The sequence below is a fragment of the Tripterygium wilfordii genome, chromosome 17 (genome assembly GCF_013401445.1).
Source record: "Tripterygium wilfordii isolate XIE 37 chromosome 17, ASM1340144v1, whole genome shotgun sequence".
Lineage (NCBI taxonomy): Eukaryota > Viridiplantae > Streptophyta > Magnoliopsida > Celastrales > Celastraceae > Tripterygium > Tripterygium wilfordii.
In genome coordinates, this window is record NC_052248.1 from 6556550 (window position 1) to 6581112 (window position 24563).

General features: G+C 37.0%; 3 protein-coding genes and 1 non-coding gene across 5 annotated transcripts; 1 reads left to right on the forward strand and 3 right to left on the reverse strand.

The window, feature by feature from the left end:
- Window positions 1-486: 486 nt before the first annotated feature.
- On the reverse strand, window positions 487-592 carry LOC119983223. Its single transcript, XR_005464572.1, has one exon. It is a non-coding gene; the product is annotated as a small nucleolar RNA R71 (small nucleolar RNA).
- A 5904-nt stretch (window positions 593-6496) lies between these two features.
- On the reverse strand, window positions 6497-11363 carry LOC119982246 (Werner Syndrome-like exonuclease). Of its 2 annotated transcripts, none has more exons than XM_038825531.1 (6): window positions 11093-11363; window positions 10353-10532; window positions 8614-8744; window positions 8362-8523; window positions 6898-7008; window positions 6497-6818 (listed from the first exon to the last, which is right to left on the reverse strand). In XM_038825531.1, the coding sequence occupies exons 1-6, from the start codon at window positions 11316-11318 to the stop codon at window positions 6786-6788; spliced, it is 843 nt and encodes a 280-aa protein (XP_038681459.1). In that variant the 5' UTR covers window positions 11319-11363; the 3' UTR covers window positions 6497-6785. The 2 variants fall into 2 exon arrangements, 1 of the variants encoding a protein (XP_038681459.1); XR_005464326.1 differs by having other exon boundaries at window positions 6781-6818; window positions 6898-7012.
- Window positions 11364-13558: 2195 nt separating this feature from the next.
- On the forward strand, window positions 13559-14190 carry LOC119981868 (glutamic acid-rich protein-like). Its single transcript, XM_038825009.1, has 2 exons — window positions 13559-13859; window positions 13901-14190. Exons 1-2 carry the CDS (start codon window positions 13559-13561, stop codon window positions 14188-14190), a joined length of 591 nt encoding a protein of 196 aa, XP_038680937.1.
- Window positions 14191-16419: 2229 nt separating this feature from the next.
- On the reverse strand, window positions 16420-17564 carry LOC119981869. The gene is made up of 3 exons (XM_038825011.1): window positions 17279-17564; window positions 16773-17132; window positions 16420-16724 (listed from the first exon to the last, which is right to left on the reverse strand). The coding sequence occupies exons 1-3, from the start codon at window positions 17562-17564 to the stop codon at window positions 16420-16422; spliced, it is 951 nt and encodes a 316-aa protein (XP_038680939.1).
- Between the last annotated feature and the right edge of the window lie 6999 nt (window positions 17565-24563).

The following is a 24563-nucleotide window of genomic DNA, read 5'->3' on the forward strand; positions in this document are numbered from 1 at the left end:
GGAATGTTGGTGATCTTGGTGGAGCTTTAATTGTGAATGATGGTAATGGTAATGGTGGAGGTGCTAATGGAAGAAATGGTGATGAAGCGGTTGAAAACCTTCCTAGGCAATTTGATCCTCGTTCTCTTTAGGATTGTGCTAAGCCTACTTGGGACACAAATCCTTCAAGCATCCGCTATCCTCCTATCAATGCTACTAATTTTGAGATCAAACCGGCTATCATCAACATTATCTCTAATTCGGTGGTTTTCTATGGTCTTCCTAATGAAGAGCCCAATGTACATCTTCGCTCTTTCTTGCATGTGTGCACTACTTTTGGGATTAACGGAGCTTCCAAGGATGCTATCTTGTTGAGGTTATTCCCATTTTCTTTGAGGGACAAGGCTAAAGGGTAGTTGATGTCCTTGCCTCCAAATTCAATCACCACTTGGGATGAGATGGCGGAGCAATTCTTGGCAAAATTCTTTCCTTCAGGCAAGGCGGTGCAAATTAGGGCGGATATCATGTCCTTTGCCCAAAAGGATATTGAATCATTTTATGAGGCTTGGGAGCGCTTTAAAGGAATTATTCGAAGTTGCCCAAATCATGGTCTTCCGGAATGGGTGGTGTACCAAGCTTTCTATAATGGGTTGTGCATGCATACTAAGGAGACTAGTGATGCGGCTGCGGGAGGTTCTTTTATGACCAAAAATCAAGAGGAGGCTCAGGAATTACTTGATAAAGTGGCCAAGACCACTAACTCTTGGTCCTCGGTGAGGGGGAATCCAAAGCAAGGGGGAAGTTGTAGAGATGATGAAGTTATGTCTACCTTGGCTATTATGGCAAAGAAGATTGAGGCATTGACGCTAAATCAAGCTCAAGGGGTACATGCTATGCAAAACACACATTCTCATATGTCTTGTGCTTATTGTTGTGGACGTCATCCTACGGGGGAGTGCCTTATTGCTTCTTCCTCTAACTCTAGTGAGCAAGTGAATGCCATTGGTGGAGGCAACTTCAATCAACCCCGTAATGATCCTTACTCCAACTTCTACAATCCGGGATTTAGGAATCACCCCAACTTCTCTTGGAGCAATACTCAAAATGTGCAAAATCCTCAACATCTAGTGCAGCCCCAAGAGAAGAAGAGGGATATTGATGAGATGTTTTCAAAGCTAGCCGGAGGCCTAGATACACTTACAACTCATACCTCCCAATTTATGACGAGGGCGGAGCAATACATGAGTAAAACCGATGCCACTCTACAAGCTCAAGCAACTTTGATGCAAAACTATGGAACTTCCATCCGGAATCTTGAGGTACAAATGGGGCAAATAGCTAACACTTTGTCATATAGAGAAAGAGGTACATTGCCAAGCCAATCGGAGGTGAATCCAAAAGGGAAGGAGAAAGAGCAATGTATGGCAATCACTCTCCGGACTGGTAAAGTGGTTAAAAATGCTTCTGATCTAGATGCCGAAAAGGCGAAAATTTTGCAGGAGGAGGAGAAGTGCAGAAAAGGAGCTGAAAAGTGTCCAGGGGCTATTTCCGCTCGATCGGAGGGGGTTCCCGATCGATCGGGCCTCTTTGATGAAACTTCACCCGAGGCTAATTCCGATCGATCGGCCTATGCAAGTAAAAGATATGCAGCCACGATATGCAATTGAGCCCGATTGGCCCGATAGTTCTCTTCCTGCACCTCCAATCAAACCTTATGTGCCTCCAATTCCATTTCCTCTAAGGTTGAAGAGCATTAAGAAGAAGGATGATCAATTTTCTAAATTTTTGGAGGTATTCAACAAGCTTCAAGTGAACATCCCCTTTGCCAAAGCTTTAGAGCAAATTCCTTGCTATGCCAAATTCATGAAGGAAATTTTATCCAAGAAGCGGAGATTGAAGGAGCATGAAAAGATACAATTGACCGAAGAGTGTAGTGCCATTGTGCAACGGAAGCTCCCAACTAAGCAAGATGATCCGGGAAGTTTTACAATCCCGTGCACTATAGGTAACACCTTGATTGGGAGATCTTTGTGTGATCTTGGTGCTAGCATAAATTTGATGCAATTGTCGGTTGCTAAGCAAATTGGAGTGAAAGAAATTAGTCCAACCACGGTGTCCTTGCAGATGGCGGATAGATCCATAAAGTACCCTCTTGGCATAGTGGAGGATGTGTTAGTAAAGGTGGGTGAGCTCATGTTCCCGGTTGATTTTCTTATCTTGGATATGGAGGCCAATCCCACTACTCCCATAATCTTGGGAAGGCCATTCTTGAGCACCGGGAAAGCTTTGATAGATGTTGAAAAAAGGAAGCTTACTTTGAGAGGTACGGGAGGTGATCAAATCACTTTTAAAGTGTTTGGCACTAGAAGGCAAGAGGAGGTTTCTCAACAATGCCTCCAAGTGGAGCATATTGACATGGTTATCCCCGACACTCTTAAAAAGGAAACTCCACATATTCCGGAGGAAGTTTTCCTAGGCCAAGACTCCAAAGTGAAGCATGAAATTCCCAAGGCAGCCACCCAAGCTGAAAATGATGTATCAAAGTCTCAAGTTGAAGATCCCAAGGAGAAGAAAAAGAAGAGCAAGAAAAAGAAGAAGAGGAAGACCAAGAAAATGAAGAAAAATGCCTATCCTAAGGAAATGGTGGTGATGAAAGCTTATGCTCCTTGCATGGAACCTAAGCAATCAAATGTCAATCCCAGGAAGCCATCAAGGGGAGTATACACCATAACCCTCAAGGATCCCGGTTGAATTCACAAAGGGAAGTCGGGCTGAAGACTTTAAACCAAGCGCTTTTGGGAGGCAACCCAGGTTTTATTGTTCTATCTCTATCTTTTTATTTTTATTTTCACCTATTCCATGCATTGAGGACATTGCATATTTTAAGTGTGGGGGTGGGAATTTAGGTTTCTCGTTTTCGTAAAAAAAATATATATATTTAACTTCAAATGCCTTATGCCATGTCACTCTTGAGTGTATTTGGATGAATTTTGTGATCTTTGAAGCATTGATGGATCTTGCTATGGACATTCTTTCCAATTGAGTTGTTCCTATCTTGAAAATTGTTTTGTCCATTGTGCCTTTGTGAATATGGAACACTTGATTGTGGGGTATGAAATATGACTTGACTTTGGCATTTGTGGTTGTTTGAGATCAATTTGATTCTAAGTAGCACTACTTGAGCAATGAAAAAGAGAACAAAAATATATAGAAAAGAGAAAAAAATAGAAAAGAGAAGAAATTGTGTTTATAAATAAATGGTTTCTTTCATAAATTTTCTGCTGAGTAACCGGGCCTCTTGCCTAGCAAGCAATGAGTTTCGCTTAAAAAGGTAGGAAATGAATGTTAGAGTACCTTGGTGACTAGTTTAACCTCGTAGCCTTTTTGACTCGGGTAATTAGATCCGTTGGGGTGTCTTAACACCTAGTGCCCTAAGCCAACTGGATTGGGAGTCATTGGTCGAAAGCTCGTTACATGAGTCATTTAGAAAGCTTAAGGAGGTTGAACATTGCACAAATCACCTTTGAGAAGAAAAAGAAAGAAAAAAAATGTGAATAAGAATGAAGTTTGAATAAATGCTCATTGTATTTGCTTTTTGATTCTTATTGTTCTTGGAAGACTTCATGGCCATTGTTTATGTCACTTTGAAGCCAGATATCAAGTGAAATCCATTATGTGCATCATTTCTTGAATTTATAAGCAAAGTGGATGAGATAAGATTCTTGAAGGAATGCTTTTATTGGTTTGAATGCCCTAATGTTTGGTTTGTTAGTGTGGATAAATTTGCAATTGAGAATCCATTTTATACTCTTGTTGATGGCATGAATTTTGACATTGAAGTTGTTTAATGTTTGTGGGTATCATTCTGGTAAACCCTCAAGAGACACAACTCCTCCTACTAGGGGCACCTAGGGGTTTAAAGGCTTGTGACACATGCTAAGTGTCATCGTGAGCCCTACGAAAGTGGCATAGATTAGTTGCTTATTTAGAGTAGGTCTTAGTTGTTTTATTTTTCATTTGAGCTTAACGGAAAATACTCTTTCACTCCTTTATTCATTCTCAATTTGCTCGAGGACGAGCAAAGGTTAAGTGTGGGGGTGTTTGATGTGCCAAATATATACATACATTTGCACGTCCTTTACACATAAGTTCATCCCATTTTGAGTTGATTAAGAGTTGATATTGCCTAAGAAAACTATATTTGCATATTGTAGGTGCCAAGGCAAAAAAGGGAGGAAAAGAGTGCAAAATGAAGATTTAGACTACAGAACTGATTTCCGATCGATCGGAGCCATTCCCGATCGATCGGACCTGCCAAAACACTAAAAAACTCATGGAGGCAGATTGTACCTCCAATCGATCGGACACTGTTCACAGCACTCGCAGTTTCGCGAAAAAGTTCCGAATTCACTTGTTTTTAAGCTAAAACGACCCCAACTTGTTTTGAAAACGACATAAGAGTTTGGGGAAGTATAAAAGGGCATAAAATAGGGTTTTGGGGGAGTTCTTGGAGGGTTTTTCATTCTACCACCATTGAAGAGCTTGGAGCCACCATTGAAGCTTGGAGAAGAAGAGGGTCTACAAGGGGGTTTTCTCTCTCCTTTTCTATCCTAGTTTCTATGGTTGATTTCCTTTGTTTAATGATGTATTTTGCTTCCATGAGTGGCTAGATTTCTTACTAGGGTCTTAATGTAACCAAACCTTGAAGATTCAATAAACTTGGTTTCCTTATTTCTTGATTTCTCTCTCTCTATTGATTGTCTATGGGTGTGATTAATGCTTTTGAATGTTTGGCCATCATTCAATTGATTTGCTGCCTAGATTGAGACCGGAAGGAGATATCTAGGGTTTGCCTCAAGCCATAGATGACATAGGGTGCATGAACCATAGGAATATAGGTTTGTGGCTTATGCAATCGCTAAATGATTTCCATATTTCTTAATGGGTTTTTGATATATTAATCCGATTGTTAGGAATAACAGGGATTTATGTTGAAAATACGTTTGATGTATCTAGGAATAGAACATTGAGTAGGTTGGGAAATCGATTGTCATTATAGAGAGAGGAATTAGGGATTAAGGGACCAAGGGAATTGAATTGGATAGGTGAGGTGATGTTAAGTACCTTAGTGCTTTCCATCCTTGATTTCACACTTGTGTTGATTTGTCTTTGTTCTTTTTAATTAGTTTAGTTAAAAATCAAAACAAACCGCGAATCCTTTTCCCCAATTTGCATAATTGTTGCTTATTTGACATTGATTATTATTGTCAACACATCCCTAGTGGAAACGATAATTTACTCATCTCTTTATTACTTGTGCGATTTGTGTGCTTGCAATTAAATCCATATCATGGTTCCATGGAAAGAAATTGACCACGTGTGACAGAGAAGCAATCATTAAGTCCCATGAAGAACAACATCATCTACTCCTTTTGCTGGTGAAGCATAAGAGCAGCTTGAGCACAACAAGTACAAGTGGGAATGGTGTTGTAATAGGAAAGTTCATCCCAAAGGACCTTTTTTGTGTAATATTCAATGACACTCAGAGCACCTTGTCTAGTACTACCCATAGCTTGACGAAGTTCGTAGATGCAAGTGTCATTGGAAGCAGCATAGCGAATCTTTAAATCTAACCAGAGTCCACGAGCGGAAGCAGAGGTAGAAAGACTACTTGTGATTTCTTTGGAGATGCAGTTAAGAAGCCAGGTAACCATAAGGCTATTGCAACGTTTCCAGGGGGCCGATCGCGGATATGAAGAAACAAGGGCTGTGAGTGAACCATCACGTGTACCATACAGAAAAGGGGCTCCAACCTTAAAGAATACTCCCACCTAAGGTTCTTGTGAGAATAACATGTTATTGCTTGTATAATGGTTAACATCTTCTGTTTGTTTATATTGTATTACTGATAAAGCGTTTTGTATCAGCCACATGACAATTGGCTTGGCAACTATAAATAGGAAGGTTAGCTTGTAAACGGGGACATGTTATGAAATGAAACGAATTATTCCTCGTGTATACTCCGTGTATCTTTCTCTGTAACTTCTTTCCCTACCTTCCACCGCCATATTCAAGTCTTGCTAGGTTAAGGTTTGAACGGTGTTCTATCGAATATGCATGGTATGGTATGGAGCAAAACTAATTTATTTTTAGCCGTGAAGTGTGTACCAAAAGGTCCAAAACACGTACACAAATAAAATAATTACATATTTACACATGCAATGCATATCAATGGAATATGCCAAAATTGGGAGGAAAAAAAAATAAAGAAAGGAAGTCAAGTAATGATAAATAGTTACTTTCATGCTTTATGGAGTTGATAGAAGTGTAAACTATAAAATAAAATAAAAAAAAATTTCCCTCTAGAACATAGCGTAAAACTTATGTTTCCTAATGATATAAGGCAACCGAGAGCAATAACCAACAAAGCTATCACCCAATTTTTGTTGGCGCATGCTTTGACCACACTGCTTAATTTGAAATGTGTGTGTATAGCGTGAAATGGAAGAAAATGAAGGAAAAAGGAACACGAGCTTGCATTTAGGATGATAGCACATAATAAGGACGTATCATGAACTCAAGTTTTATACACCCATCAAATGTATCTTAACCAACTCCATTTATGAGGGGAAGTCCCACTGAACTAGCCTGTTTCCCAAGTCCTAGCATACAACTACTCTGCCAAAACTCAAAAATAGATTTCCCTGTTATTCTACAAATAGGATCATCTGATTGTTCAACACATTCAGTGCCAAGCATAATAGTGGATTTCATGTTGCTGCAAGACCTTCTATAGTTCTTCCGTTTTAATCAATTGCATTTGGAAAACTCCGTAACACCTGCATTACAATTAGGTTAACATCACCTACCAATATGCAAACTTCTTATATTTACAAGCGAGAAAGCAGAGTTAACTACCTGGTACACATGCCAAGATGCAAAAGCATCTGTGGCAGCATAATGTAATTGCTCCGTCGTTAAGACATTCGCCTCCCAGTTTCCTAACTGTATTTTCTTCGGCTTATGCAGCTTTCTCAAAAAAATAAAAAACAAATCTATAAAGATTTCTTACTCGCAATATCCGATGCACACTACTATAGAAAACTAAAAGAACCTGATTCAACTCAAGTAAATTATATAACATCTAAGCTGATCATGAAAAAGTCATTGTCATCATTGAAGTCTTTTATCTCAAACAATATGAATCTACTACCAAATTTTCTCACCAATTGTTCCCATGCAGAGGTATACCCTGATCATGATGAAGTGCTTGTATAGTTGTTAGCTAAACAAACCTATGAACTCATTGTAGAATTACAGAACGACTATCAATCACTGTGACCCCACGAAAATGTAATCACAATTGCATCATATCCAACGAATATTTTTTCATGCATCCATGTAGGGTTGACATAGGAGAAGATCCAAGCAGGTCTGCTCAAAACACATTAGGTTCAGATTGAAGAGCTCTTTTTCTGCCATCAAACTCATATTATCTTTCAAATCAGGTTTAGTTTGACCTGCTTCTGTATTCTGTAGGACTAAAAAAGTGATTATTCATACACAATTCACTTTTTCTTAAAGTTCCAAAGCCTTTCCAAAATGTCTAGTCCAGTAGGAAGCACTGAGGCCGAAACAATTTATCGATGAAGATGACTTCTTCTTGCCCATCCCCAGTATCCAGATTACCATCCACTCCCGTTTTTAGATCAGGTTACAACATTCCCTCCACCAAACATAATTTAATGGTGAACATTATTTTCCGGACTTATTTTACAAATTTACTAACAATGTAGCAGGAAAATTTCAACGGGTTATAGCAGTATCTGTTTCAGAGTTCATAACAGATTATAAGGATTCAAGCTTGGCTGGTGGCAGTGGATGATTCCAATGGGGCATCCGTTTATGGAGTCTATGGGATCAGCATTCACTTTGGGTAGGTAATCAAACGGCAAGGGGAGAACCAAACCAGAGTTTCAGATTAAATCTACTCGCTTTACCATATCCTGTTCAGTTAACTTTTTAAGCTTGGCAAAATGGTAATATCATCATTTATAAAGCTGAGGTTGTCAAAGTATCAATATCATCTATGTGGCCTTAGGTTTGGATTCACTATTTATCTAAAATGCAAACAGATATTGCAGTCTCTCATATGGTCAATAGAGAAAATATAAGATATATACCAAACAGACAGCTCAATCAAGTTGGCTTATGCACATCGTAGAAACTGCATTTAAATGGCATAGCTAAATGACTAAGTCTATCGTGAAGAAAACCAAAGGCAAAAACAATATGCAAAGACTTATTGCAGTTGGAGATCCTGGACTCAACTTCCATGAATTTCTGCAAGCTTTTTAATTGGCTAAATCATATAGTCAATACCTCTTTGCATACAAGCATCTCAGTTAACGATGCGAGACTCCATATTCCGCGGTCTCCACCAAGCTTTTCCTTAGCTAGCAAGGAAATATCCTCAGCCGCATTGATAGATACATTATATTCTTTAAAAACCTTTACACAATCATTTCCAATGCCAACTCCAACCTGTTCAAGGGTCAAGCATTATATGCAAATCCAGTAATTCAGAAGCATACATAACATATGCAGAAACTATCGGTACGACAAGATATGGACCTTAAAAATTGTAGAATCCTCGAGAAGGAGCTGCAGTGTCCGAGGAATTCCAGAATGAATTATATGTGTCACATCACAGCGATTTGTGTCTGCACATAACTGCATAACTGCAGTTTTCCCAGGTGATACACCTGCAGAGTTGAGAAATATCTCAAGAAATGATGATCCAGCAATACGTCTTGTTCAAATACCAAGAACTCAGAAACTTTCATTCTAGAGGAGTGGTACAACATCATTCAATAAAACAAAGGGATAGAAACTTCTGAACAGATAGAAAGGTGGGATTGAGCCAACAAGCATTGCAGAATAAAAAAAAATCTTAGCCCTTAAAAAGTATATTAGATATATTAGAACAAAAGCTACCAATTGTTTAAGTAGAAAGGTAAACAACTCCCATGCACAACGCTCACGAAGTGGACGGGATTGGAGACAAGTAGAATGTACGTTGATCTTACCTTACCCCCCACATAATATGTGGAGAGACTGTTTCACCCTTGCAACTCTACCAATTGCTTTAGTATGACGCGAAATTGACAAAAGTAGCAACAAATTAGCAGCAAAGACATGAATAGCCAAATACTAGCATGATAATGATACTTAACGCACCAATGGCTAGGAATTCTTAAACTAGGCTCTGAGAGCCCTTCTTTAATCAGCACAACCGGACTCAGCATATGTGATTAGAAAATTGTAGATGTGGCAAGTTTGCCACCACTGGACCATTTTCCCCAGCACGCAGGACCTCGATAAAATTTTGCTAGCAAATTCAAGGGAAATCCCTTTGACTTAGTTCAGTTACATCACAGAAGACTTAAATTCCTGATTCTATCAACAATGCTTTCATGGAAGCACAAAAACAATGTGTTTTTCCAAATTTTCTTCTTTTCAGATGTTTGAACCAGTTTTATAGAGGGGGGGGGGGGGGGGGCCCCCCCCAACTGCTCCGTGCTTCCATCTTTGGACCCACAAAGAAGACACAGGTAATTTTCTAAGTTTCTAAAGCACAACACAGCAGCCAGCAGCATATCAATAAGCTTGTTACGTATTTTTTCAGCAAGAGAGTAACAATTGAGATTCCGAATATCAAACTAGAGAATACAGTCAACAAGCATTAACTAGCATTCAAAACCAAAGAGATCCAGAAATGCCATCAGGAAAATTGATCCAGGTCAGTCCACCTCTAGTACTAGAGATAGAAGCAGCCCTGTGAACCACGGACTGGTTAATCATCCTCACATCAACCTCTGGTTTATAGAAAACTGACATAGCAAATTCTTGATTAAGAGAAGAAAAAAAAAAGTCAATCTTTGTAAATAGCATACTTATAAGGGCATAAGACAACGACGCCATTAGCAAATAACAAATATTCTACTGGGGAATTGAGTTTCTTCATTCCCAATGATTAGCTTAACATTTATCAAGTGAGATTGCCACTCCAAGAAATTCTACCCGAGCTACAAAAGCCTTTCGAAAGAAACAAAATGCAGCTGTGCACAGTGGGGCATGGGAAAAAAAACAGAATATCAAATAAATTGAGAAACAGAAAGAACTTGAGATGTCAACAACAGGGAAGGTAAAATATAAATGACATTGTAGCTTCTAAAGGTTAATGTTAATTTTCTTCCTCTGAATATATATATTTGCAACTAAGTATGACTCTATCAACACAAAAAAACTTGTGTTGCGTGGCATTAAAAAAAACACTTAAGAAATCACCAAAGAAAGAAATTGGAACTAACCTTTCCTGAACGAGGGTCTCCATTCAATATCAAATCCAACCGTAACACAACCGGCTTCTTTTTTCTTAGCTTCTAGACTCCTTAAAAGTTCCACTGCTGCTTTCTCAGCCTCAATCTCCGTTCTACTATATAAAATTTGACCTCCAAACCTCATTTCAGGATACCTCATCCTTAAATTAGCTGATAGAAGAAAAGACAGGGGTTTATTATATCAGATTGCATCTTCTTCACTACAAGTTAATAAATTCTTGTATTTTCAACTCGAATAGAGTTGGAGACCACTTGTAAAATGTTAATTATAAATCATTTGGCTATTTTCAACAATCAAGATCCACATTCTCTTACTATATAGATGAGTGATGGGGAAAGGTTAGATGAGTAAGATATGTACACAAAATGCAGTTGGAAGTGCTCAGAAATTTTATCCCGCAGCTCAAGCACAACTACACAATCCCTAAGTGAAAACATTCCACCTTAATTTTATTTAAAGAGAATTATTTAGAATTTAGAACACTACCAAATTGAGAAATTCCGTTCAATTTTTTCAGTTCAGTACGATTTAAGTTTCAAAACCAATAATTTCAGAATAGTATTAGTGTTCGTATATTCATCTCCTAATGTGCATACATTATACTCGGTGACTAATTGAAATCCTTACCATATCAAGAAAAAAAAAACTTATTGAAATGCTTATGCTGCGAACACGGAAGGTAAAAAGGATCCATTATCCATACAAGTACCTTGACAAGGAGAGAGAGAAAATACGTTTGAATGTGGACGGGAAAAGATGGAGTTGGGTAAGCGACGGCGGCAATTTTGGTCATCTTGGTCTTTTAGGGGATCCGAATGTCGTTTTCTAGCAATCGATGGAGCAGAAGAAGAAAAAGAAGCAGACGTTGAGAATTGAAATGCCGCCTCTATGGCTTCGACGGCTTGGAGTTCTTGCTCTGTCAAGGGCTCGTCCATTTTTTGAATTCCCAGGTATTCTGGGTTACGGGTCAATTCTGTACCAGTGACAGTTAGGGTATTTTAGAAAAGTAACTTTAACAAAAATAAATTTGGAAATCTAGCATATTTTTTAAAAAATATGAAATCTAACATTTTTTACAAAGGAATTGACACAAATACCCTGAATACATTGAAACGATCTCATTTTAGTTCAAAGGCTGACTTTCACTTCCCGCGACATCCTTCACCCTTCTTGTTTGTTCTTTCACTTTCTTTTTCGACTATTTCTGATAGCAACCATTCTCTCATACTGTCATATACGATTTTTGCCTCATTCAACCTGCCTCATCATGGGTATATATTATTTAATGTTGTATTTGTGATTCGTTCGAGTAAGCAGTGCTTAGGATTTGAGTTTTTCATTTTAGCAATGTTGAATGCTTAGGGTTTGAGTTTTTCCGGTTATAGGGATTCCATTTTTCAAGTATTTATGGGTTTAGGGTTCGAGTATGTTGTTAATGAATTCGGGTATTATGGGTTGATGTTCGAGTTTTATGGGTTGATGTTCGAGTAAATAGGTTATCCTGTTTGAGTATTTGAGTTTGACTGTTCTATCTGTTCAAGTCAATACATGCTTGCTCGAGTATTAGATTTTTTATGTTCGAGTATTTGAGTTTGACTGCTCGAGTAAATATGTGTGCCTGTTCGAGTATTTGAGCTTAACTGTTCGAGTAAATATGTTTGCATGTTCGAGTAATTGAGTTTGTCCGTTCGAGTAAATATGTTTGTCTGTTCAAGTAATTGAGTTTTTCTGTTCGAGTAAATATGTTTGTCTGTTCGAGTATTATTAATTTTGTGTTTATTTAATTGTCTCATGCAGACTATCTGATAAGTGAGGAGCAACATTTCCCCGCCCGGGTAACCACATTTTCAAACATATCAGTTGTTACCAATTCAATTAAATTGAAGTTGAATGAGGAGTAACTGGAGGTTTTTAGGCAATCATGCTTTGGGATGATGATGGATGTACATGACATCAATTGTTCTTCACAACTGATACACCGGCTTCTACTACGTCAACTTGTTTCTCCCCAGGGTGATTTTGGAGAAAGATTGCATTTCAATATTGGTGGAAAGAAGTGCACATTTAGTATTGAAGATTTTGCAATTATCACCAAACTATTATGTACAGAATCTGTTCCCGATGTGTCAAGTCTGGTTGATACATCTGTTAATAGGCTAAAATCCCTTTATTTTGAAGAAAAATATGGAAAGGGCAAGGGTAAGGGGAAGGCAACCAATGTAAGCTGAGCAGAGCTAGAGGAGGAATTCGATAAATGTGATAATGCTCAGGATGCTTTGAAGTTAGCATTGGTGTATTTTGTTGAGTTTGTATTGATGCCTAGGGAGAGAAGAAATGTCATTAATCTTCGGTGGCTCCAACTTGTGGATGATTTGGATGCCTTCAACAAATATCCATGGGGTAGCGTTTGCTACCAACGTACCGCTAGCTCTCTTGCATCTGTCATGGTTGGAAGGGTTGAAAAATACTTGAGTAAGGCTAAGACAAAGGAGACATACAGCCTATGGAATGCCAATAGTACTCCAGTTAAAAAAAAAATATCATTCTATTTGTGTTCCCTTTATTATTTATTGTAATAATAGTTGAATATTTTATTTGATTATATGCAGATTTGGGCATATGAAATTGTACCCATTATAGCCTAGAGGTATGCCACCAAATGCGGTGAATCACAGCCCAGAATACTCAATTACTCAGGGAATCAAACCCCTAATTCAGATGACATTGTGTCAGGCGTATTTGAACTGATAAAGGTTAGTGAAGTTAATTATATTCTGATGTTCGAGGATTTGTAGTTAATTAGTTCGAGTAGTTTTAGTTTTATGTTCGAGTATTTATATTTAGGGTTCGAGTATTTGTAGTAACATGTTCGAGTATCTGTAGTAAATCTGTTCGAGTATTTGTATTTTAGTGTTCGAGTATTTGTAGTAATATAGTTCGAGTATTTGAAATTTTATGTTTGAGTATTTGAATTTTGGTGTTCGAGTATTTGTAGTACATCTGTTCGAGTATTTGTAGTAATATAGTTCGAGTATTTGGAATTTTATGTTTGAGTATTTGTATTTTGTTGTTCCAATTTCACTCATCACTTTGTTTTTAATGCCAACAGTTTGAGGTTCATGAAGCTCTAATGCCAACAGAGGCTAAGATGGAGTAGGATTATGTTAGGGCGGTTATGAAGAGAATTAATAAAAGAGAAATTAAAAGAAGCAGAGATAAGTCTGAAGAGAGGGAAGAACCAAGAAGGAGGGATGACAATGTTAATGTTGAAGGAAAAAGGAGAAAAGAGAAAAGAACAAAGAGAAGGAATGATCACATCGAACATGCATATAAGGCTGATAGAGTCTATCATGATGATGATGAAACTAGGGGGAAATTGATATTGAAGGCCAAGTTTGATACCATAGAGCAGAAGTTGGCAGAGCATGCTGCTCAACTTTTGGACCTGAAAAAGGAAATCGCTAAAGGCATTGTTGGTTTTTTGGAGACTACCAATGCAATTTACGAAGTGTGGCAGAGTTGAATGCCAATTGGGAGAAAAAGGAGGATAAGGATGGAAATCAAGATGAGGATGAAAATGATGATCAGCATGATGAGGATGAAAAGGATGATGAGGGAAAGGATGATAATGAGGATAAAAAAGAGGATAGGAGGGAAAGCATGATGAGGATGAAAAGGAGGATCATGCGGGAAAGGAGGATCAGGAAGGAAAGGAGTATCATGATGGAAAGGATGATGAGGAGGATATTGAGGGAAAGACAGTTTCCCCTGTTATACATGATGATGCTGTTGAGGATGTGGAGGTAGTTGCTCTATTGATGGATCTCACAGAAGAAGTTTTTGAACAGACAATGATGACAAATGTATAATTGGAGTTGAAGAGATTCCAAAAGGCAACTATACATTTACATGGAGAAACAAAAGAAGTTCCACAGCGAGACGTGGAAATATCTATACTCCAATGCGAAAAGAGTGTCAATCACAAGAGACAAGCACCAACCAAAATCTTTCTGGTCCTTGGCCAATAAATTTAAAGAGGTCATATTCAGGTATTTGGAGACAAGGATTGGAAGCATGGATAAGAAACAGGGCTGAGGATACATCTTATTTGGTGGTAGGTGGAACGAAGATGGACAAAAGTTGGTCTATCAACGCCATGACAAAGGATTACTGGTTGACAAACCAGGTAACATATATATAACCATATTAAATAAAATTTTTATTCCTAATAGTTATTTATAGTTATCTTTTATTTTGTAGCACATGGACGTGGCAATGTACCTCCTCATGAAGAGGATCAAGCAATACCTTGCCATACTCAATAAGAAGGTTGTGCTGTTGGACACTATATTCACTATAAGTATTTATATGTGTGTTCGAGTATTTTAATTTAATGGTCTAGTATTTATATGTGTGTTCGAGTATGTTAGTTCACATGTTCAAGTATTTTAATTTGATGGTCGAGTATTTATGGTTACATGTTCGAGTATTTTAGTAAGATGTTCGAGTATTTTAATTTAATGGTCGAGTATTTATAGTTACGTGTCCGAGTATTTTAGTCAGAAGTTCGAGTATTTACATTATTTAATGATCGAGTATTTAACATGTTCGAGTATTTTATTAAACTAATATAATACATTTTACATGTATCAGTTGAATCTCACTCTAATGATTTCATTAAAGATCGTCATAATGTTGGAGAATGGGACAAACATGAAGTCTTTGAGCACCATATTTCTGGAAAAAACCCTCAAGGGTCCATACCATTGAATGGTGTAGATTACATTTACTTTCCCATGAATTGGAGAAATATCCATTGGGTTGCAATTGAGGTAGAAATTGCCAACAAATGGATCAATGTATGTGATCCAAAAATTTCAATCACCAACAAGGAGGATTGCAATAATCATATGAAACACTTGAGCACTATGTTGCCCTACATCCTTCGGTTGGGTGGGATTGATGCAGGAGTCGCCCCATGGCCTATTCATAGATTGCAAGATGTTCCTTAGCAAGGGACCGGGTAAATGTTTCCAGTGTTAGATAAATTTTTTATGTGAGTTAATTAAGTGAATTAAATTTTCTATATTTTTAACACATATGCTATTTTATTTTTTACAGGGGAGATTGTGGGATGTTCACAATAAAATTGATGGAGGTCTTAAGTGCGGAAATGCCAATAAAACTTATTAATCGGAAGGACATCATGTTTTACAGGAGGAAATTCGCAATCGAGTCATACGGACAACATTTTTAACATATTTTTGTAATACTTATTTTTGTTATAGTAAATTGTATATAACTACATGTGATACAAATATTTGTTCGAGTAATATGAGGTATATTTGTTCGAGTAATTAGCTTATTTGATCGAGTAATACAACATTCACTGTTCGAGTAACCGATTATATGATCGAGTAATTAACTTATTTGGTCGAGTAATACAACATTCACTTTTCGAGTAACCGATTATATGATCGAGTAATTAGCTTATTTGGTCGAGTAATACAACATTCACTGTTCGAGTAACCGATTATATGATCGAGTAATTGGTGTGTTGGTTCGAGTAAATGATTATATGTTCGAGTATTTGTTGAGTTTATTCAAGTAATTGGTGTCACATGTTCGAGTAATTGGTGTGTATGTTCAAGTAATTGGTCAAATAATAACCTGTGACTGTTCGAGTAATACTTTTGACTGTTCGATTAATACAACACATCGAAGGTTCTATTAATTTCCTAAACACTCAATTTAGAAAAAATTCATAACAGTAATGATTTAGTATACAAACCATGTTATCCATCTAGGATGTTGGGTTCAATGCGATTGGCTTTTTGCATGTTTGACGATTATGACCTCGTTGTCGATATCGGGAACATATTCTGACTGCTATAGTTTCACCATATGATGAGATCCTTCGTTGCCTTGGCCTCCTCCCTTGATGTCTAGTCGTCGGCGGGAGCAATACGTTGTCCTCGCTAACTTTGCGCTGATCCTCAATAGTTACTGGGTATATAGGTTCAGCGTAAGCTAACATTAGGGCCTCGTTCGTATAGTACGGAGAACACATCGAATAAAAAGATATGTTCCGAACTCGACATACAGCCATGCGTGTACACATGGAAGTTGGTCAAGATCAAACACCTGGCATGAACAGGTCTTGTTTTGCAGATCTACTTGTCCATGTTGATCACCATCTCGTACATAGTACTCACTATGGCTTATCGGTTGAACATTTATTCGTTGCGACCTATTGCTTCTCTTTCTAACTTCCTTGTCACACTCGCAACATAGGTAAGACGTGACAGATGTTGCATTATGATGACTATCACTGAACCATTCTTAAAGTTTGGCACGCAATTGTTCAACTAGCATTGTAATCGACAAACTTCGAACATCTCGTAGTATAACATTCAAGCACTCCGCAATATTCGTCGTTATGATACTATATCTCTTACTAGAAGATAGTGCTCTAGACCACCTATGGAAACCAGCTTCAACTAAATAAGCATAAGGTCTACCTCCGTCGACATTACGCAATTGATTCATTAAATGCTCGAACTCAGATATTCGATATACCTTAGCAGCTTTAAGATATATAGGGATGATAGATTCGTTGAATCCTTTCGCCTTCATGTTCCATTGGATATGGACGATACATGCACCATGAAATGAACCAGGCAGTACAAGTGAAACTGCCCTATCAATGCTAGGATTTCTGTTTGAAATTATACATAACCGTGAGAAGTCTTCAATTGCAATGACACCCCGTAATTTTTCAAAAACCATTGCCAAGCTACATTATTCTCAGAATCGGCAATGCCAAAAGCAACCGGATAAATTTGCTCATTTTTGTCCAAAGCAGTTGCCACAAAAAGTGTACCCAAATACTAACCCTTAAGATGGGTGCCATCAACGACGATAACAGGGTGCAGTGAACTCTGAAATCCATGAAAGCTTGCACCAATAGCCATGAAAAAATACTTGAATCTATTTTCATCATCAGACTCAATATGAGTAATTGTACCAGGGTCATTAATCTCCAATACAGCACAATAATGAGGTAAGTAAGCAAATGATTCTTCCGCTGAACCACGAAGAGAATCAAGAGCACATTCTCTAGCCCTCCATGCCTTATCATAGGTAATATTAACTCCATATTCTCTTCTCATATCCTGCATTATGTCCTTTGGTCAGTAAACACGCCCAACACCTTCATATCTGGCCTTGATGCAATCACCAATCACCCTTCCTGATGCTTGTTTTTGCCCATGATTCACAAATTCCAACGAACATGTGTGAATATCATTGAATTTTTTCACAAGAAAAAGTTTAGTTTCTTTTAGTTTTATCCCTCTCATACGCCACTGGCATCCACTTGCAACACACTCGACCACAAGCAATGACTTTGTCGACCTAGCCACCCGGAATTGAAAGTTCTTCTTAATAGCATAGAGGGATATATGCTTATGTAACTCTTTCTTGTTTGAAAAAATCACCCCCACGTCAAACGTATCGGATGATTCACTGTTAAGATCAATAGTATTGCTTCCACTATATTGCCCAACCTGAATGTTCTCACCCGTCTGCACATTGGGATGATTAACTGCAGCAACATCATCAACAACATAATTTTGAGTATTAGAAGTGTGTGGGTGTATTTCATCACCTGCATCGACACCATATAATGGAATGTCATCATCGTAATCATCATTAATATTATCTTCTCGACCCTGGCCATCTACTACATCATCAAAATATTCTTCGAATTGGGTTAAACTAGGAAAATCATCAATCCGAAATCTGCCACGTCCAACAAAAGGTTGAGTTTCAAGAACATAACTCGCATCTTGTGAAGGAACTGTTGATGCTCGTTTGGTCTGACTGTTATACATAGTGGGGTACCCGGTTTCCGTGAAGTGTCAGGTTACCGTGCATCATCGTTCTGCCTTATGAAGAATTGCAAGTCATCATCATTGCCAAAAACCTACGGTTCCATATGGAAATGTGTGTTATATACAAATTTCATGACCACCTCATTCGAAGTTCGATCAATTCCCGTAATCTTGTATATCTTCTCCAAAAAATCCTCATAGGAAATTGACTCATTCACTACAAAACCTTTCCCAGCACCACCAATGAATTTGTAAATTCCTCCCGAAAATTCTCATATCCCGCCGTATATAACAACAATGTCAACCACACCCATTCCTGTAAAAGAAAATTGTAAGAACTTTACAATACTTGAACATGTCGCATAAAATACTCGAACATATATAATAAAACACTCGAACATATGACATCAAATACTCGAACATATATAATCAAACACTCGAACATATAGCATAAAATACTCAAACATATATAATAAAACACTCGAACATATGGCATCAAATACTCGAGCATATATAATCAAACACTCAAACTTCAAACACTCGAACATATAGCATAAAATATTCGAACATATATAATAAAACACTCGAACATATGGCATCAAATACTCGAATATATATAATCAAACACTTGCACATATAGCATATAATACTCGAACATATATAATCAAACACTCGAACATTTTACATAAAATACTCGAACATATATAATCAAACACTTGAACATATGGCATCAAATACTCGTACATATATAATCAAACACTTGAACATATGGCATCAAACACTCGAACATATATTATAAAATACTCGAACATATGGTACCAATTACACGAACAGAGGACATCAATTACTCGAACAAAAGTAATCAAACACTCGAACATATATAATAAAAAACTCGAACAGATGGCATCAAATACCCGAATAGATTTAATCAACAACTCGAAAAGATATAATCGACAACTCAAAAAGATATATTTAAATACTCTTATCTGGATACAAGTGATTACCCTTATCTTTAATGGTGATTAGTTGAACCTTTTCCGATTTTCTATGTTTATTGAATTGTATATTTATCTTTTCAAAACGCTTGGGAGACTTTTAGTGTTATATATTAATTATGACGTTTCGATTCTTGAGAATAATTAAATACAGTGGAGTTAATACTTAGGATTGTTCCATATATATATATAGCACAATCTATGAGAAGATAAAGATCAACCCAAAAGAATTATCTCATTTTTCTATAATATGGCAAGCTTTCGAAGTTATGTGAAGATCTTGAAGAAGGAACTCGACGAGCTATATGAAGACCCTGAAGATCACGAAGCTAAGGTTGCAGAGCTTACTAAAGCTCTGCAATCCGTTGGGAATTCATTGTCCCAGCTCCATGAGCTAGCTAAGAAGCGAGCGATGGAGCAGGACACCCATACACTCCAGGACTCCCTCCTTGATCTATCTGTTTTGTTCAAGAAGGTTTTAGATTAAATAAGTGAAAATTTGAATATATGGAGTTAGATTGCAAAATAATTTTTATTAATAAAATTTTTTTTGGTACATAATTTGATTCAATTAATATATGTTATAGTATTTACAATAACACGAATACTCGAACATATATCAAAAGATACTCAAACATATATCAGCGGATACTTGAACATATCTCAATAAATACTCGAACATATATCAAGAAAAACTCGAACATATATCATTAAATACTCGAACATATATCATCAAATACTCGAACACATATCATCCAATACTCGAACATATATCATCAAATACTCGAACAGATATCATCAAATATTCGAGCACATGTGTTCAAACACTCAAACACATGTGTTCAAATACTTGAGCACATGTGTTCAAATACTCGAAGACATATCATTTAAGTTAAAATTCAATTCTGATAATCTTAAGAGACATGGTTACTCCTCGAAAAGGAGTAACCGTCTAGTTTCCCCACGTTCTTTGAAAATAACTACCCACTTCTTTGAACGTGGTTCCTTCATCTTTAAATAAGAGATAGGAAGAAACAGTAAGGTCATCCTTTATCCTCTTCAAAGATCAAAGATCACCCATCTCTAACTCAAATGAGTTCTTCTGATTCAACTCCTGCAAAGAGAGCAATAAATGAGGAGGAAAACCCCATTCCTCCGAAGAGAGCAAAGACTGAAGACCCGTCTTCTTTAAAGAAGGCAGGGATCCAAGAGCAAGGCTCCAGTTCCAGGAACAACGAGGAGCCTAACGACTCTATCGTCGAAATATTCACTGTATCTGAGGAGTTATATGGAGAAAACCCTTAGAACTCCATTGAAGGGTTGAAAGAACTACTGAAGGAAGTTGAAAGGAACCTTCAGAATGAATATGAACGTAACCAGTCCTACACAGACGTGCTCCGTTCAGTCAGGGATGCATTGATCAGCATTCGTGACAATGCCTGGGGTAGCTTTTGCGGCCAAAATGTTTATCGACTACAAGAGTCCCTTTTGGACCTTGCAGCCCGTGTTGGAACTGCAATGAATGCCATAGATGATGTAATCTGTACATGGGCACGTTAGAGTTTATATCATTTCATGTCCATTTTATCAAATATTTCATTTAACATTCGATGAATTAAAAATGACTAGAACAAATATCGAAAAATATTCGAATAGATATCGAAAAATACTCGAACAGATATCCAAAACTACTCAAACAAATTTAAGAAATACTCGAGCAGATATCCAAAACTACTCGAACAGATGTTGAAAAATACTCCAACAAATATCCAAAACTACTCGAACAGATTAAAGAAATACTCGAACAGTCATCCAAAACTACTCGAACAGATGTTGAAAAATACTCGAACAAATATCCAAAACTACTCGAACATATTTAAGAAATACTCGAACAGTTGTCAATAAATACTCAAACATATATCAACAAATACCAAAACAATAACATTAACTAAATCAACTGAATATGTTGTGTCTAATATTCAACGCAAGATAAGAGTGTCCTAAACCAAACCCATCCACAATGCGAATTTAATAAGCACTCACTTCGGGTTATAATGCTGATATAGAAGAAGAATGACGACAGATATGGGAATGCCCACAACGTCTTTGAAGTGCCCAAGGAAAGTCAGCTCGACCAGAAACCTCCTGAAGAAACACCCGCAAACTTGGTGCGGCAAAGAAAAACCTGCAAATGTGACGAATGGAGTTTTCGTAAGTTGGGTTTTGGGTTTTTTCAATGGGTTTTAGAGATCCAAGTGTACTGTGGTATGTGAGGGGTATTTCTATGTATTGGGGTATGTAATAAGGGTATTTGAGTCAGAAAAATGTAAAAAAGGGTTAGATTTCATGTTTTGACAAAAGTGGGTTAGTTTTCAAAAATTGGTTTTAAAAAATGCTACTTTTCCAAAAAACCCTGACGGTTATGACATGAGAACGGGACCGTATATCGTGACAATTATTTTTTTAAGTGAAAATTAGGAGAAATGATAATACGATAGTTATATATTCAAGAAGGATAAAGTGGGAAAAATATTAGAAAAAAGTATATTTGTATTGTGTTGACAAAAATACCCTTAAAGATATCTCTAAAATCCATCTAGAGTCGCACGCGTCATGTCATTCTTCTTCCTCCTCATTTTTTTTTCTCTCTCTTCTTCTTCCTTCATGTCGACCATCGAAAATTGACCGTCCGATCATTGTTTTCGATGAACAAACTATCAAAATAAAACTCTTGGTTAGCTTGATCAAAATCCAATCATCATTGGTCATCGATTATCACTTGATTCGCCAAAAAAGCTTCTTGAAATCACGGTTACCATTTGCAAAAGAGCAAGATTCGACTAATACGGCCAACTCTGATGACCATCAACACCACCAATCAACTCCACGGACCAAGACGCATCACCTTTGAGGTTTTATTGCTTTTTCGAACTCTTTTTTTTTTCCTTCTAAAATTGAGTCTGAATCTACTGATAATATATCTGTGTTAAGATATGTTCTTATATGTTATCTGTTTTAGAACTTCAAACATATAACATTTCTTTAAAGACAGATAATATTTCATTAAAGACAAATAACATTTCAATAAGACAGATAACATTATGATGATATCAAATTAATCGAAACAGATTACATATCACCTGCAGTTTACAACATTAATCAGAACAAAAAAAAATACAAAAAATCACCACAGAAACTTTCAAAAATAATGATTGATGACAGATAGAAGGAAAACTACAAGTCCCGTGGTGAGTATGATCAGATCTAGAAATTCAAACACCGAGAATATCCAAAATCAATAGGATCGCCAGGTGAATCATTATAGAAATTCAAAATTGATGCAAGATTAATATTAGAAAATCAATTTCACGAAGAAAATTGGAAAGAAAAATATTCTCTGTAGCAATAGTTGTGAAAGAAGAGCTTTTATAAAAGAGAGAGGAATTACTGTAAACTTTATGATTAATTTTTAAAATTTAAATAATTAAACTAAGGTTATATTTAATTTTCCCTTTTATTAAACATTTCAACTCGTTGATTCGAAGGATCAATCATATTTTTTATTAATTTAATTTATTTATAATAATAATAGTATAATAAATAAAATCTTTCAATCAATAATATATGGTTGTGTGGCTTTTTATCAACTAACAAATAGATGAGCAAAAATAAATGAATTAATTTAAGACAGAAAAAATATATAATAGTATTGTTCGTACCAAAATCAAGTCCTACAAGTCAGCTGACACATGGGAAGGCGGGATCCATAGTGCACAAAAAAGGATCAATCTCTTGGTGACACGTGGCGGAAGCAATGAGGAATTTTATATTAATCGGTGTTTCTTTTGCAGGTTTCTAATTGGTTGCTAGCCTAAAATTCAGGGATTAGTTTCCAGAAATCAAGACTGTCCAAGATTTACTATCCGAAAGGCTACAATTCAAGGAGCTTTAGTCCTAACAGATAAATTCTTTTCAAACGTGGTTTGTTGGATAACTACAGAGATTTTAGTAGGATTATATTAGAGAGAGTCCTGGAGAAATGGAAGTTTGTTAGCTGAACATATCAGTTTTCTCTCAAACATGTTTCTAGTTGAAGCACGACTCTATGAAGCTCAAGCCATGCTCGTTCTACACAATTCAAAAGTTCATATTTTTACACGATCTTTCGTGTAGAAGCAGCAATGAAATGATTACCATGATCCATGTTCCCATATTTTCGTCCATGAAGCTTGAAGACTTGCTAAGTAGAGACTACCACGACATACAATAGAATCCATTTCCTCCTTAGAGAAGAAGCACAAGTAGAGAGATGTTGCCATCATTCTCATATTCCGGAGAAGGTTGCGATTATGAAGCCCCTCTAACCCAGTTACTCCAGCCAACAAGGCAAAGCACCTCGCGTCATACACAGACCCAACGTCTTCAATCCTGTATTGCGTTCAAATGCATGATTGCGGCTGCTTATCTTTTTATTTAGCATGGCTCCGCTTCAACTAATACTTAGATTTATCTTTTCAGCCTCCGCGGCTATGTTTTAGTTTAAGCTTGTAAAGCACGCGTACATCCCAGGATTTTTCCTTTTTCAATGAAGATCATAATGCATTCCAACAATGCGTTGTCATTCATTTCATTCCAATAGAAGTTCTTTTCATTCTGGTGATAATCTTCTGTTTTTCTGTTTTTTCCATATTGACACTCCAAGCATTTTAAGTCCTTCTTCTGGAAGACAAAACTCAAACCACCAACTTGTGTTCTCTAATTGCACATAGTTCGTTTGGTGCAGAGGTTATATTTGGTGCAGAATCCTACAACAATCCTATCAAATCCTTTGGGCTGACAACAATAGGTGAACCGACTGGAGACCCGTCTCTGCCACTTTCACCAAGGGAATCACAATAATTTCTAGCCTACTAGTTCCTGCGAAGGCGAAGGAGAAGGTAATGTGAGCCTTGTACTCTGTTGGGTCTAAATTAACCTTACTAGCAAGTGTACTAGTCGGCGACTACAGCACAATGATAAGCAAGGGTCGAATCCACAGGGACGGTGTTATGTTTAATCCAAATGTCTATTTGTATGTATATATGGACAATGCAATCAAAAGTAAAATTCAACTCAAGATTGTTTGGTTTGGTAATTAAACTAAAACAAGCAAAGAGCAAAGTGTTTTTGGTATTTTCTTAGAATTAGGATGCAACTAATGCAAATGAGATGATTTAACAAATATGAGATGAACACCAAGGCTTCGGAATCCCCCTTGGGAAATGACTTGGAATGACATAAATTCACACAC